The 15,703-nt window shown below is 33.1% G+C and overlaps 2 protein-coding genes across 4 annotated transcripts; both read left to right on the plus strand.

Moving 5' to 3' along the window:
* On the plus strand, positions 1–4,556 carry LOC113864277 (eukaryotic translation initiation factor 3 subunit B-like). Its single transcript, XM_027497826.1, has 11 exons — positions 1–296; positions 415–652; positions 827–973; positions 1,456–1,584; positions 1,715–1,843; positions 1,939–2,022; positions 2,093–2,217; positions 2,321–2,519; positions 2,638–3,170; positions 3,365–3,473; positions 3,777–4,556. Exons 1-11 carry the CDS (start codon positions 175–177, stop codon positions 4,119–4,121), a joined length of 2,160 nt encoding a protein of 719 aa, XP_027353627.1. The 5' UTR covers positions 1–174; the 3' UTR covers positions 4,122–4,556.
* Positions 4,557–9,964: 5,408 nt separating this feature from the next.
* On the plus strand, positions 9,965–15,207 carry LOC113864883. 3 transcript variants are annotated; one of them, XM_027499090.1, is made up of 11 exons: positions 9,965–10,809; positions 11,407–11,498; positions 11,848–11,950; positions 12,654–12,735; positions 12,817–12,913; positions 13,087–13,218; positions 13,450–13,572; positions 13,723–13,851; positions 14,186–14,403; positions 14,492–14,645; positions 14,724–15,070. In XM_027499090.1, the coding sequence occupies exons 1-11, from the start codon at positions 10,623–10,625 to the stop codon at positions 14,940–14,942; spliced, it is 1,536 nt and encodes a 511-aa protein (XP_027354891.1). In that variant the 5' UTR covers positions 9,965–10,622; the 3' UTR covers positions 14,943–15,070. The 3 variants fall into 3 exon arrangements, with proteins under 3 accessions (XP_027354891.1, XP_027354889.1, XP_027354890.1); XM_027499088.1 differs by having other exon boundaries at positions 12,654–12,913; positions 14,724–15,207; XM_027499089.1 differs by having other exon boundaries at positions 11,407–11,505; positions 11,855–11,950; positions 12,654–12,913; positions 13,759–13,851; positions 14,724–15,037.
* The last annotated feature ends 496 nt before the right edge of the window (positions 15,208–15,703 follow it).

Below are 15,703 nucleotides of genomic sequence, written 5' to 3' on the forward strand. Positions count from 1 at the left end.
AAGTGAAGAGGGTTTTAGTAATCATGTAAGGGGGAAACCCAGTAGAATAGATCATATTATACATTGCGCCACACGGGTTTGGGTATCAAACTGGAGAACCCTACAAATCCAACTCTCACACTCGCTCTCCCTCTGCCTCCATAGCTTCGCGATAACGCTCTCACAGCTACAGTCATGGCTGATGTCATGGTCATGAAAGAGATCGAAGACACCGCGTTGCGTCTCGGCATCGATCTTTCCACTCTCGACCTCGACGCCATTCGTCTTCCCCCAGGCGAAAATTGCGGCATCATCAGGTATATATGCATATACACTTATCATTATCTTTATCTCTTTAATTATGCTGGTTTGTCCCACAGTAATGAAACCCTAGGTGTCTATGTTCTGATTCCGTTTGGGTTTTTCGACGTTTAGCGATGATGAGGATATTTATGAAGAGGATAACCTCGAGTTTGAGTCTGGATTCGGCAACATCATAGTCGTGGATAATCTCCCTGTTGTTCCGAGGGAGAAGTTTGAGAAGCTTGAAGGCGTGGTTCGCAAAATTTATAGTCAGATTGGTGTTATCAAAGACGATGGTCTCTGGATGCCTGTTGATACTGAAACTGATAAGACCTTAGGTTACTGCTTCATCGAGTACAATACTCCTCAGGTATAATTGTTCTTTCTTTACTGTGCTTGGCTACAATGAGTTCTAAAAGAGAATGGAAAGCTTTGTTGATCTGAACCGTGTGTTGTTTGTGACTTTAGTGACAATTAAAATAATAATGATAATAGCGTATGTTGGGTTGAAACTTGTTCTTTGATTTGATGTGGTTAAATTTAGGAAGCTGAGCTTGCTAAAGAGAAGACTCATGGGTACAAATTGGACCGTGCGCACATATTTTCCGTGAGCATGTTCGATGACTTTGACAGGTTTATGAAAGTTCCAGATGAGTGGGCTCCTCCTGAATCTAAGCCATATGTGGCTGGGGTAATGTTTATATATATGCACTCTATTTTCTATCTTTTAGCTTTTATTATAGACAATTAGGCTTAGATTTGTATATATGCACACTATTTGCTGCCTTTTAGCTTTTATCATAGACAATTAGGCTGATATTTGTATATATTTTTGCAACGGGAAGTATGCTTAGTTTAGTCGCAGTCCAGAATTCTAGCTATTTGATTCTATAATCATATTAGGATTATATGGGGTGTTTTGGTAGTTTTACATCCAAAATATTTTTTGCAATACAAAGCTGCTGACTCACTTTTATTTTGGTTCTCCTCATATTTTGATGTTGTGTTAGTACTTAGATTCATGCAATTACATGTTTTCTCATGGACCTCACTTCTATGTGGAATTGTGAATATAATAACATCTTAAAAAATTATCTGAGTTAGTAGCTTTTGCTCTGGGCCTTTTGTACTTTTTAATATCTCTGATCCTCCTTGGCTTTATATATCTTGCAGGAAAATCTTCAACACTGGCTCACAGATTCAAAGGCCAGAGACCAGTTTGTGATTCGTGCTGGTTCAGATACTGAAGTGTTGTGGAATGATGCAAGACACTTAAAGCCTGATCCTGTTTATAAGCGTGCAGTGAGTGGACACATTATTTCAATATCTTGTGTCATTAATTACTGCTGTCCCATTATCACTTTATGTATGCCTTTCATGATTCTGTATTTATGATGCTGACCTGGGTATTCGTGTTTTTTCTGAATTACAGTTTTGGACAGAGAGTTTTGTGCAATGGTCCCCTCTGGGGACATACTTGGCAACGGTTCACAGGCAGGGGGCAGCTGTCTGGGGTGGTGCTACGACCTTCAACCGTCTCATGCGTTATGCTCATCCTCAGGTTTCTCTGAGATTCATTTTGTATTGTTGTTTGGCACTTTGATTTTGACTCTTGTATTTCTATATGAATGATGTTTATATTAATTTGAAATGAAGGTGAAACTTATTGATTTTTCACCTGGTGAGAAGTATCTGGTAACTTATAGCAGCCATGAACCAAGCAATCCTAGAGATGCCAATGTGAGTGATTTCATTGTTTTTTTTTAAAGTATTTTTAAACACTGTTCCTAACACTGATTTCTTTTTGTAGAGGGTTGTGATAAATATATTTGATGTGAGGACTGGTAAAGTTATGAGGGATTTTAAAGGAAGTGCTGATGACTTTGCAATTGGAGGTGCTGGTGGTGTTACTGGGGTGTCATGGCCTGTTTTCAAGTACAATTTCTTTCCCCTTATTTTCATATCTTGCTTGTAAACAAGTATTTTAGCATTTTTCGTGGTCTAATGATGTAATGCATTCTTGTCATTATCTTTGCAGATGGAGTGGCGGAAAGGATGATAAATATTTCGCAAGGATGGGGAAAAATATACTCTCTGTGTATGAGACAGAGAGCTTTTCTCTTGTTGACAAAAAGTCCTTGAAGGTTGAAAATATAATGGATTTCAGCTGGTCTCCAACTGATCCAATTATTGCTCTCTTTGTTCCTGAGATGGGAGGTGGTAACCAGCCTGCTAGGGTAACTTTATGATTTCTTTCCTTCTATGTTCAGGGATTAAAGTTTTGATATACTTGGTTATCTTGATGATCGTATATTATTTATTATTTTAAATTTATGTTCTTTGATATATTTACAGGTAAGTCTGGTTCAAATCCCTAACAAAGAGGAACTCAGGCAGAAGAACCTTTTCAGTGTCAGTGACTGCAAGATGTACTGGCAAAGCAATGGAGATTACCTTGCTGTTAATGTAGACCGATATACTAAAACTAAAAAAAGCACATACACAGGCTTTGAGCTTTTCCGTATAAAAGAACGCGATATACCCATTGAAGTTCTGGAGCTTGAGAATAAGAATGATAAGATCATTGCATTTGCTTGGGAGCCTAAAGGCCACAGGTTTGTTGTTATTCATGGTGATAACCCTAAGCCTGATGTTAGCATTTTCTCCATGCGGACTGCTCAGAACACTGGCCGGGTTTCAAAACTCGCTACTTTGAAAGGCAAGCAGGCAAATGCTCTGTTCTGGTCACCTGCTGGTCGCTACATTGTACTGGCTGGATTGAAAGGCTTCAATGGACAGTTGGAATTTTATAATGTCGATGAACTTGAAACAATGGCTACTGCTGAACATTTTATGGCCACAGATATTGAATGGGATCCAACTGGAAGGTATAGGGTCTATCCAAATAAGTGATGACTTTGCTAGTAAAGGCAGAGTTTCATAGATTAATCATGTGTTAGTTGATCTACAATTCGATTCCCCATAGTGATAAGTGTTTTTGTTACTTTACTGAAAAAATACTTAATATTTGCCTGTTAGTTTAGTTATCACAAACCTCTATTGCTTCCATTTTATACTGCAGGTATGTTGCAACTTCCGTAACCTCAGTTCATGAAATGGAAAATGGTTTCAATATATGGTCTTTTAATGGCAAGCATCTGTATCGGATATTGAAGGATCACTTCTTTCAGGTACTTAATCATTTGCACCTGATGCATCTTTTGGCCTTTATATGATTTGTGAATTTGCAATGTTCAGATGGTGATAGGTTTGGACAATGTAATGCTTCATTATTGATTCAATGTTTTGGTAATATAATTTGAGTAATAGAAGTATTGGCATATGACTGAAGTTGTTTCTATATAGATAGCCCTTGTTGCCAATATTCATGGCTGGCTATGAAAGACGTTTTGATTAAGGCTGCGCTAGAACTCTCTGAATATAAAATAAATCACACACACTTATATTCTTGTTTTTTTCCTTTCAACGTATAGTTCTTATGGCGACCAAGGCCTCCATCTTTCTTGACTCTCGAGAAAGAGGAAGAGATTGCCAAGAACTTGAAGAAGTATAGCAAGAAATATGAGGCAGAAGATCAAGATGTTTCATTGCTGCTGAGTGAGCAAGAGCGTGAGAAGCGTAGGATGCTGAAAGAAGAGTGGGACAAGTGGGTCAATGAATGGAAGCGGATGCACGAAGAGGAGGGTTTACATAGGCAAAAGCTTAGGGACGGAGAGGCTAGTGACGAAGAAGAGGAATACGAAGCAAAGGACATAGAAGTTGAAGAAGTGATCGATGTATCAGAAGAGGTTCTTCACTTTGAGTATGGTCAAGAGTGATTTATAATTTATAGCTGGACTTAGGATTCAAGCATTTCATTCACTTGTGGAGGTTTAGTTTGGACAACCTACTTGAATTTCATCTTTGCAAAACCCAATTTTGTAGTTCTTTTTTATTTTCTAGTGGAAGGAATTGCTTTCTCTGTTAAATTTAACACGAAAGACAATTTTGCTACCCCCTTAAGGCAAAAGTCATCATCCCTCCCGGGTTCTGCACTGACAAAATGCGTGAAGAAATTTGTCAAGTTACATTTTTATTGTTTTATTACATATTATACGTTATGGATAATCCGTTGCTAATATATTTAGCAGCCTTAAAAGTTGTATTTCCTAGGCATGTAGCAAGTCAAAATTCTTGGAGAAAATGTAATTTCTTTAGTGCTGAATGCGTGAATTTACGTGAAATTAAAACTAAATAATACATTTTTAATTTGTTAATTTAGTATAAGTAATTTTTAATTCGATTCATGTTTATTATAATGGTAATATGGTATAAAAAAAGTGTTCTTTTATTTATTTTTACATGACATACATAAAAATCTGGATATGTTTTAAAAGCAATTTACTATTAGCAGAATGTGAACTTGAATACACATTGTTTTGATTATTGGTTCATGTAATTTAAATTAGCAATTTGAACTAAACCGTTCACAAGCTTGAAATGAACTAAGTCGGAGCTAAAAACGATGGTGTATTTTGAATCAGTTCTTAGAATCACAGATCAATTCAACTTGATTCATTTCTACCTCTACTTTCAAGATTTAGTCAAGCATTAGGAAAGCAAGTTACTTATCTCAAAATATTCTTAATACTGTTTTTTCTTTCTTTCTTAAAGGTGAACAAAAAGGGGGAAATATATCCTGTAATCATGGTATGTAATTTGTAAACAGTTATCATTGGTGACTAATAACAATAATTTTATAATTATATAAATTTTTAGCATACACCCTTAAGCTAAATGTCAAAATGTAATTTTAGAGTAAAGAAAAGAAAAAAACAAATGTGTATTTTAAAATTAAATTTTAATCAGAAAAATAATACATTAAATTTATTATTTTATTTTTTATTTTAAAAAACCATAAAACTAAAGAACGTTTATTAAAAATAAAAAATTTGTCTTTTCTTTTAAAATTTAACTTGCAAACATACAGGTTCGTGAAATTATACTGATTTATTTATTTATAGCTTCGTAAGCTCCATTACCTCTCGAAAGAAATGGATCACTTGTCCTTTTTTAATTTGTTTTTTCTACAGCTTTTTGTGTCCAGCTTCTGTTTTGAAGACTCCAGACACTTGTATATTATAGGCCTGCAAGTTGCAGAGTCTCTAATCAAAGCCAACTAGAGTCAAAATATGGAAATGTACATACTGCAACGTGGGAATAGTGCATTTTGGATAAATAACCACTAAAAGCCTAAGACAAACACAATGTTATAGAACCTATATTTTGATTTCATTGACAGCATTCTTAACCATTATTCTCCAAAGTGTGTCTCTATCTTCACTGGAGATTAACGTCTTCATTGTTATTCTTCCTTCCTTTTGCAGCCTAGGCATTTTTATCCCTCCATTATTAGGCCACTAGCTTGCTTTGGCAATATTACATATTTTGTGTGATGGCTTATGCTTTGTAGGCTTGAGAATTGGGTAAAACAAGTCTACGGAATCTTTGCCAATACTGTATCGTAGAAAATCCAATGCCACCTCCAAAAAGCATGCGTTGAATCACAATCAACTCACCTTTTTGTTCTCTTTATATATAACATATTCTGCAATGTAAATAACCTTCTTTTTTTTTTTTTCTAATTACCATATTAAAATAGAAAAACGTGGTTTTTTAAAATATTTTTTAAACAATATTTAAGTCATTATTATTATTATTATCTTATTACCACATCCAAGCACGGATTATTTTCTCCCACAAAAAAAGAGAGTCAACTATATGATTGCTTCTTTTTTGTGTGTACACATTATCCTCACCTAGTTACCTGTAAATTAATAAATAATCTTTTTAAAGTGAGTGAAATGACACATACTGAACATATACTTTTAAGAAATAAATATTTTTATTTTAAATAAAAAACTATATCTTTAACCTTTTAACATATATAATAGGACACATTTAAATAACCGATTATGAAAACCATTGATGCGCATGTCGATATAGTTTTTGGTCTATTGGCATGTATACTGCAAAGGGATAAGAGGTTGGGTTTTGGAAAGGGACTTGTATCCGCGGGAAGAAGAGGAGGATGAAGTAAAGTCACAAGTTCACAACTCACGAGTGAATGGCCAACTGCAAAAGAGCTTTTCTTGGATTACCATCTGTCACAACTCTTGAGGGTGGTCCTATAATATTTACCCCTCTATGCATTGGAGACTGCCTTCAATTACGTGACAAAGACCCATCTGTGTGCAAAAAGGATTTTGGGCATAACCATTGTGATGATACATATACTCAACCATTTGGCTATATATTTTGGATGTCATTTTTGTGGTAAGAATATTGAAAGAAAAGTACACAAGTGCATATCGTTGATTCGTTTATGTATGTTAAATTATGTAAAGTTGACCATTCATTTTAGGCAAACTGGTTAACCAATTTACTAGTTCCATGACAAGTATAGATCTTCTGGGTGGGAGAGAAAATAATGATATTTATCATTTATTTTATTTTTAAAGTTTTAAATAATTAATAAAATAGAAAAAGAACCATTAAATAGTGAATTAATGAATGAAGGTAGAAATTTTAAATGCAAATAATCCGAATCTGTTACATGGCATAGGTTGAATATAGGTGTAAATCCCATCAACTGGCTTCCCAATCCCAAGTTTCATTGGATAACCAAGATGAAAAAAATATTTAATATTGTGTGTGTAAGATTAAGAAATTATTAAGCCTAAGAGTTTAAAACCTTTGAACTAATATATGAGCCATATCTGATGTATGAGAATTAAAGTATAGTTTAAATTATTTCTAAAACGTAGCTCATTTTTCCACTAAGTAAACTATATTAATATTGAAAAAGGACATCTATCAACCTTTGCTTTTATATCATTATTATGTTATAGTGATGTTCATAGGAGACTAACTAATGTCACATAGTTTTAGAGAAAGACATAACCATTGTTATGCATCATTTTATAGCAAAATTTGTTTTACTTTAATTACTATATACATATATACACACAGTTACTTCAAAAAATAGTAACATCTTTGACGTAAGAATACAAGAGAAGGAGTTGATCCGTTCAAGATTCTTGTTTTTCTATTTTTTAAGAAGATCAAGTTGAATTCTTCTACCCTCAAGACATGTTCATCTTCTTCATAAAAAACCTACTTTACTAGATTAAAAAATATGTATTTTGAATAAAATTATGTATTATTTCTCAAATCCATAATTAATCTTATTTGAAATAAGAGTAGTTGATAATTAAATTAATTTTTTTAATGATTTTATCTCCATAATTAAGATTGTAAACCTACGATCTTTATAAAAATAAAGAGGAAAATGGTTATATTGAATTCGTGACTTAATTCAATCCACCCATCAGTACCATCCACGATAAATTACACCATCATTTGTTATTCTTAGACACTGTTCTTCATGTATAAATAGAATAAACATAATTTTTGGCCATTTTTAGTCTTCTGTTTAATTTGTTTCACCATCTTTTATATTTGTTTTTCTTTAATTTCAATTAACTTATTTCATGTAAATAACATTTTAAATAAATTATAACTACTCCACCGCTCAATATTCATCATGGCTTCTTTGAATATTTCACAGAATTTCCTGAATGTGCTGTCAATTCAGTAATCAATGTCTTGAAAGGACTGCAAGAAATTCAAGCAGCAATAATGCTTCTAAACTTTAGGCTTATGATTATAATTGCAGGCAAAATAAAATTATCATCGTAAAATATATATATATATATATATATATATATATATATATATATCAGTTTTCCACTTTTCCTTCTTTCGTTTATTCACGAGAAAATTTGCATTCTTTTACGCAAAACATTTAGGGGTGTCATTGTTTTAAAGCTAACACGAATAAATTATACAATATTAAAATTTATCGTTTAAAATATACTAATAACTATTGAATTGATTCAATTTAGTAATACCAAATTAGTCAATTTTGATTAATATTTTTTATGTATTTAATCGTGGATATCTTAAGTTATAACTTAGTTTTAAATAAGAAATAACTTCACAAAATTTACAATTATTCGAGTTTCTAAAACATTGATTTAAGTTCGATTTTATACCGCCACCGAACTTATGCAAGATAACTTGATTTACAATCTATTCTAATACTACTTTTAATTAGTCCATTAAATATTTTTAAAAATTAACATTCATCTCATTCAACACTTGAAAAGTCAAAACATCACTCATCTATTCTACAAAATTAAAATAATCAGTCTAATACATCTTATCAAGCATGATCCTATATTGATACCTTGCTAGCTTATGTTTATGTGAAGTGATCCGATCCAAATGTACTTCCGATGTAAGCTTAATTAGGCTAAGATTTTTTTAGAAAAACATGTTTACGTTTTATGACCCAAATCTTCATTTGAACAAATATGAATTGACCTTAAATTAAACTCACATTATATTCAAAAAAACAAGTCAATTTCGTTGGAAGTAAAAATTGACCTAACTTGTTTTTAATGTAAACTTAACAATGCTTTTAAAAATTAAGGAGAAAAAATTTCAAGTTGAATACATTAAAATCAATGAACTAATGAAGTTCCAATAAATTACAATATAATTTACTTATCGAAATATGCTTGCGGTGCGTAGTTCATTAAAATCGATTGGACCAGTTTTTTTTTTTTGTATTTTAACTTTTTTTTCCTTTTTATTAAAAGTATTATCTAATCAAATAAAAAAGTAAGACGTTAAGTTACAAAAGACTTACATTTGCAATTCATTTATGAAATGCCATAGTTTAATACTATTATTGCTTTATTCTTTCACTTTATTTTATTATTACTTTAAAATGTTTAAATTAAAATTTTGTATTTTATGTTAATTCACCGCTTGATATAATATTTAACATTAAAAACATATATTTATTCATCATCAAATCAATCATAATAAAAAACTAAAAATACAAACTATTGTCTTAAGACAATGGTTTAAACATAATTTCACTATGTCAGCTACTCAGAATTAATATTATATATCATTATTTCCATGCCTCCTTACATTTGACCTTTTTTATATCAAATTTGTTAGGATTGAATTTAAAAACATAAAATTAATATTTTTTATTAAAAATTATTATAATTTTATATCTTTAATATATGAAATATTTTATTCTTTAATAAAAAATGATTACTTTTAAACTCAATTTAAAGACTAGGATAAACAAAAACATGCACTTGTACACTGATCAGAAAAACACAATACAAAACATGAAATAGACACATAAAATAAAATCATCAACTTGCAAAGGTAGAAACAGTATTTTGAATCTAAGAATGAGTGTAGATTTCTAACTGTGGTTGGGAGGAGTTGGGGCCCGTAAGAGTAAACAAAAGAGGGGATGCCATATGTAGAAACAAAGTCCTAATCTCACAGTACAAAGTATATAATAACAGCCTCTATGAGTCCATGACATTCAATTTCAAATGAACCAAACCAATCTCTCACTGAAACTCTTTGCTCACATGTGTACACAACACACCACTCTCTCACAACCATGATCCCACCCGACACGCCCCTGGTTCCATCTTCAACCATCACACTTCACTCACTCTAACCTTTGCGCTCACTTTAAGAAACGGGAATCCTTCAAACTTTTTTCAAAACAAAACCTCTCTCTCTCTCTATCGTTACTCACTTTGACCCGCTTTTAGTGTAAAACCCCACATTCTCTCTCTCTCATCCCACTACTTCCTCAGACATCACATGCAATTGCTACTTACAAAAGCAGGGATTTTTTTTAAAAGAGGACTAGAATAACTAGAAGTGTAATACAAGCACTCGTTCTTTCACTCACGCAGAAAAAGAAGATTGAAAACGCTGACTGTGACTCATCGTCAGAACACCACGTTCAAAAAAATTCCCTTTTCCCATTGTCCTGTTTCTGCACACTGCAAAACAAAAACTCTTCTTAAAAATCCTTTCTTTGTCTCCAACTCAATTACCCCTTTACTCAACACTCCGTTTTTTCCCTCAGAAACTTTCCAACCTGTCGAAATTTTCAATTTTGGATTTGTTTCATCACTTCACGTGATTTGAGTTTGCTCTATGCTATACAAGTTCACTTCTTCCCTGACCCTGCACCTTTTTTTTTCTTTTTAATCCATTTGTTTGTTGTTTCTATTGTCCTTGAAATACCAGAAACCCGTTTCGTCAATGGGGAAATTTTGAAGTTTTATATGTGCCTTGTGGATTTTCAATTGATGGGTGATGAATAGAGTATAAGATTATAGATATTTTTGTTTTGAACGTTGTTGACCATTTTAGTGGCTGTGATGGGTGGTGATGGTAGAGTTGAAATTGTGAGTGGTAAGGGGTGCTCGAGGCTGTTTTCATCTTCGTTTCCTTCATTCAGAGGTATGCAACCGTTGGAGCCAATGTCTCCTGTTTCTTCCTCTGTACAAGTGCCTTCAAGTGCTCCTTTTGCAGGTCTTATTATATGTGTTACTGGTTTATCTAAAGGTATGGATTCATGTTTTCAATGTTTCATCTTTGCTTAGTTGAATTTTGTTTCATTTTTCTCGAGTAGACACTTTCTCTGCTCCTTTCTGTTTAGGTTGATCAATATCACTTCAAGCCACTTGTTAAATTCTCCATGTTTTCATAGCATTTTTTTTTTCCTTTTTTTTTTTTTTTTTTGGAAAGATTGAAACTTATTCTTTCGGTAACACCTTTTTCGATATTCGTGATAGAGAGGGTATTGGTGATTGTCTCTCTTGGCAATCAATATAAGATGTCAAATGACACATATTGGACTTTTGAATTCAGTCTACTTCTCTTTGCCATTTCTTTTGAATTATCTATGACGTTGATAGCATTTAGTACATTTTTTTAAAATCTATCTTCCTCTGTTGTCTTCTCTTTTGCCTTTTCTTCTTGGCTTAAAATATCTGTTCATATTGGAGGTTGAAACTTGAAAAGGTTAAGTTTTAGTTATCTATCAAACTGATAGTAGATATTTTCTTTCAATTCATTGTTTCTCTTCTCACTCTCTTTCGCTCTGATTAAAGAGGTATTCATACGGTTTTGTTGTTATTCTTTGAATTGGTGATTTGGCAGAAGCAAGGAATCAGGTCATGGAGGCTACTGAGCGATTAGGAGGCCAGTATAGCCCCAATTTGCACCCTCAATGTACCCATTTGGTGGTTCAGATATCCTTTCTTCCTTCTTATATTATATGAACTTTCCTATACTATGACAGGAATACCATGACACTGTAGTAGAAGGTAGGGAAAATTCTCATACACTTTATGAGAAAGAAATTATGTAAAACCAGGAATATCTTAACTTTATGAGAACAAAGTTTAGTACCATATCAGTTCTTCTACTTTGAAATTTTTATTTATACAGTGTTCAGAATGATCTTATTATATTCTACTTATAGTGGATCACTCACGATCCTAATGGTCCTTTCATTCATTTTCCCTAGCATTGATATTCATCTAGTACATTTTGTGTTAATTGGTTCAATGCCATCATGAAGTCTTTAACATTTAGTACAGCTTTGGTGGACGCAAATTTGATCATGCACTGAAGCACGGAGCAAAAATTGGTCTCTCTGTTGTCACACTGGGTTGGTTTGTGGACAGTGTCAGGAAAAATGGTAATTGAGTTCATGTGGTTTTTTATTGAGTTATTTTTTGGTTAGTTTTCTTGGTGATTGTAATTTTACCCTCATGCTATAAAGCCATGAAATACAGGAGCCTGACTCAACATTCATGTTTTCCCCGTTTTCACCTCATGTTGAAGCAAGGATTTGTTAATGAAGGCCTCTAGTGCTCAAAGTATTAGTCTAATTGTATTTAACATGCCAAATATTCTTGTTTTGATGACAGTTAGTAGGTGCAGTTTGAGGCAATTTTCTATCTAGATACTGCTGCTCATTTAGTGGATGAGTGGTTCAGCTTAAATAGATACAATGACCTTTTCATTTTATTTTATTTTTTAAATTAAATAATCTCAGATTTGGCAATGATAAATTGCTAATCTGCATAACCAACCCGTTGATCAGGAATGAATGTTCAGAAATAAATGCTTTGATGTAGCCATAGCCTCTTGTTTCACTTGATTGACATATCATAAATAAGCCAATGAGGTTCATTCACTAGTGGTCTCTAAGATCATATGTATTTTAAGATTTTGTGGGTAATTTATCGTTCATCATCTTTGGTTCGCTATGAATTGGTTTTTAATAGTTAGATAGCGTAATTTAACTGTTGTAGCCAGAATGATTTATGGATTTAAATTATGCATATTGATATTTGTCATTGTTATGACCTGAATGCATTTTCTTTTATCTGCTGCAGTGAGGTTGAGTGAATCGCATTATAGTGTGAAGAGTTATGGGGATAATAATATGCGCTTTGATGATTTGAAACTGCTTCCTGGGTATACAGATGCTGATAATTATTGTCTTCCTTTGAGAATCCATGAAACCAAGCATGCTAACAGTGTTGAAGAATTTCAAAGATTCTCTGGGAGAGAATCCAACCAAAGTTTGGACTCAACTTTGTCTGGTTGCTCCATCTACGTTGATCCAGGAATTTCATCTGAATTGAGGAACAAGGTAAAGTTGTGTTCTGACTATAAATGTCTAGATATTAGACATTTCAAGTCTTACACATGATATGGAGTCTGTGATAGGATCATTCATCAGTATCAGTTTCCTGTTTCATTTAAGCCAGTGTATGATTCAAGTGCTCTTGGTAAACAAATTTAGATGCTTAACATGTTTGATAGGTTGTTGAGACTGCCTCAAGAGAAGGTGCTAGTTTGGTGGAACAATGGTTTGTTGGCTGCAATGTTAGTCATATAGTGACTGAAGGGACATCCATCCAAAGATATCTTGGATACTCTAGTAACCTTGTTACAGTAAGTGCTCATACAATGTATTTTAATGTTTATCTAGATCTTGAGAAAGACCTGTTGGAGGCACACAACTTTCTGAAGCTCAGATTGTTTGCTTGTCCAACTATTTTGTTTTTTAACTGGACCGGTACATCTTCTAGAATACATTAATACATTATTAATTATCATACAATAGGTAGGCCCCTACTGTATTATTTATATCAGTGAAATTCTTTGATATATGATATGTCTCAGCCACTGTGGATTCTCAAAACAGCTAAGGAGAAATATGTGCAGAGGCTTGTTCACATGTCTGCTGATTTGGCAAGGCAAGTTAGCTTGACACTTGAAGACATTCATAATGGCATTTCAGGGAAGGTAATTTCTCAATATATTACTTTACAAATTTTATGTTTTAAAAAAATCTTCTATTACACTTACTAATTTAGTAAAACATTTCCAATCCAATTCTTAAAACATATTTTCCCTGTTCATGGAATGATGATATGAATTTTATTTAAATATCAGGAAGTAATAGAGCGAAAAGTCCGTGATGATCTTCAGGGAAGTGAAAATGAGCTTAGTCACAAAGAAAGGCTACAGATTGTAAATTCTGCAAAAATTGGAGTAAGAAATCGCCGTGGTCGTCGAATGCAGGTTGGTTCATTCACTTGTCTTTTTTGTGGAGCTTGACCTCAAGCCCTACCTGTTATGGTCACTAAACTAAAATTACCAAATCTTGTTCTACATTTTTTCCTGTTCATATTGTGATTTCATGTCTTAGATACCAGCAATTTCACCTCTAAATTTGTAGCTTTAATCAACAGAGATTTCAAGTCTATGATATGAAACTTAGGCACCACATTGCTACAATTGCAGACCAAATTCCTAAGTGACATAATTTGAAAAGACAACAACATTTTGTTCTACTGCTTGGTATACTTGGAGCTACAGATTGATTGCTTATTTGATTTGAACATGGCTTTTACAGACTTGTCAGACTCCGATACGTCCTATAACACCCAACAACCTTCTAGACTCAATCTGCTGGACAGTGTCCGAGCCATCTTCAACCGCTTCCATTTACACAGACTCTTTCAGTGTTGAAGATCCTAGTGAAAATCCTACGTCAATATTTTTTGACACCAAAGGGGATGGCAAGGAGTCAGAAGCTTCATTCTCAAACTCCACTCGTCCTCTGACAGAAAGGTTGTTATATCTTTTGCTTACATAGTTGATCTGCAAATTCTCGAGTCTTCTAATCTTCTTTCAACATAAATTCTACAACTTTTTGCAGTGAGAAATCCGAGCTTATATTTAAAAACCATTTCCTCACCATACTCTTCCCAATAGACCGATTTGCCGAGATGGGTCCTTCATCGAGAACGTATTTTAGCCATAACGGTTTTACGTGTCTTCAAGTCTTGGATCATATCCATGCATTTTATCAGGTAGAAACAATATTTATTCTCTAGGAAAATTGCATGCCTTGTTAGTTTTATCTTATAGTTAATTTGGTTTCTATATAGGAGAACATGTCAAGCCAGGAAATAGAAGCTGCAATTCATAGTGATTCAAGACACGCTGATAGGCTTCGATCAGTGTACTCAAGTAAGGAAACCGCAGAACGTGGCTTTGTGATATTCAAAAGGGTTGAATTCTTGGGTAGTCGTACGAGTTTTGAAATGTTGAAGCGTGTAAATGGTGACAACTCCTCCAATGTGTATGAGCTATTACTTAGGGCGTAAGGTACTTAAATGAGCTGCAAGTAGTTATAATAATGCTTAGTAGCTTGCAGCATCTAAATGTTACAAGCCTGTCAATATGACGAGACATTGGAGATATGGAAAAATATAGTTGGTTATTTAGCACTGATTTCATTAATGTGTTGTGTTGTAGTTTTTATTATTTTTGTTCTAAGGTCCTTACTAATATAGGATATGATTTTGTTGTTCTTTTAAAGACAGCTTTGCCAGAATCACTGTATTTTTAACTGTAAACAAACAAAATTTCCGATTTTTAATGCGGAGGAAAATGCACAGATTGAATTACTATGTAACTTTTTAAACCAACATAGTTTCAGAAAAAGATGAAAGCTGTTAAATTATTTAAAACGAACAAGTATGTTTATCATGTTAACAAAAATTTAACTTGCAAGTTCTATTGTCTAAGATTGTCTTTATGGTGTTTTTAACTAAATTTTGCTTGTTGAAAGATACTAAAGAAATTTGTCATATTTTTGTCTTAATTTTATAATCCAAAATATAGTATGTAAATAACTTAAAATTATAATTTTAAAATTTAGATAACATTTTCATGTATTTTGGATAGCATAGTAGATAAAATCAGATTACCACATTCATATTTTATAGATCCAACGGGCCGACACGGAGCATTCTTTGTTGAAACTTGAAAATGCAGATGCTTTCTTGAAGGGTAAATGCTTTGGTGCAACTTAAAGCTTGCACTTTTACATCAACCGGTTATATAGTTAGGTCGCCAAAAAATA

This window comes from Abrus precatorius, unplaced genomic scaffold (genome assembly GCF_003935025.1).
Source record: "Abrus precatorius isolate BTA unplaced genomic scaffold, Abrus_2018 Scaffold4, whole genome shotgun sequence".
NCBI lineage: Eukaryota > Viridiplantae > Streptophyta > Magnoliopsida > Fabales > Fabaceae > Abrus > Abrus precatorius.

What these genes read in the sequence shown, in the direction of transcription:
- LOC113864277 (XM_027497826.1), top strand. Translation starts at nt 175, where the DNA reads ATGGCTGATGTCATGGTCATGAAAGAGATCGAAGACACCGCGTTGCGT. An exon ending in GAAAATTGCGGCATCATCAG is followed by an intron (nt 297 to 414) that starts GTATATATGCAT and finishes TTCGACGTTTAG; the next exon opens with CGATGATGAGGATATTTATG. An exon ending in GCAATCCTAGAGATGCCAAT is followed by an intron (nt 2,023 to 2,092) that starts GTGAGTGATTTC and finishes TTCTTTTTGTAG; the next exon opens with AGGGTTGTGATAAATATATT.
- LOC113864883 (XM_027499088.1), top strand. Translation starts at nt 10,623, where the DNA reads ATGGGTGGTGATGGTAGAGTTGAAATTGTGAGTGGTAAGGGGTGCTCG. An exon ending in GGACAGTGTCAGGAAAAATG is followed by an intron (nt 11,951 to 12,653) that starts GTAATTGAGTTC and finishes TATCTGCTGCAG; the next exon opens with TGAGGTTGAGTGAATCGCAT. An exon ending in ATATCCATGCATTTTATCAG is followed by an intron (nt 14,646 to 14,723) that starts GTAGAAACAATA and finishes GTTTCTATATAG; the next exon opens with GAGAACATGTCAAGCCAGGA.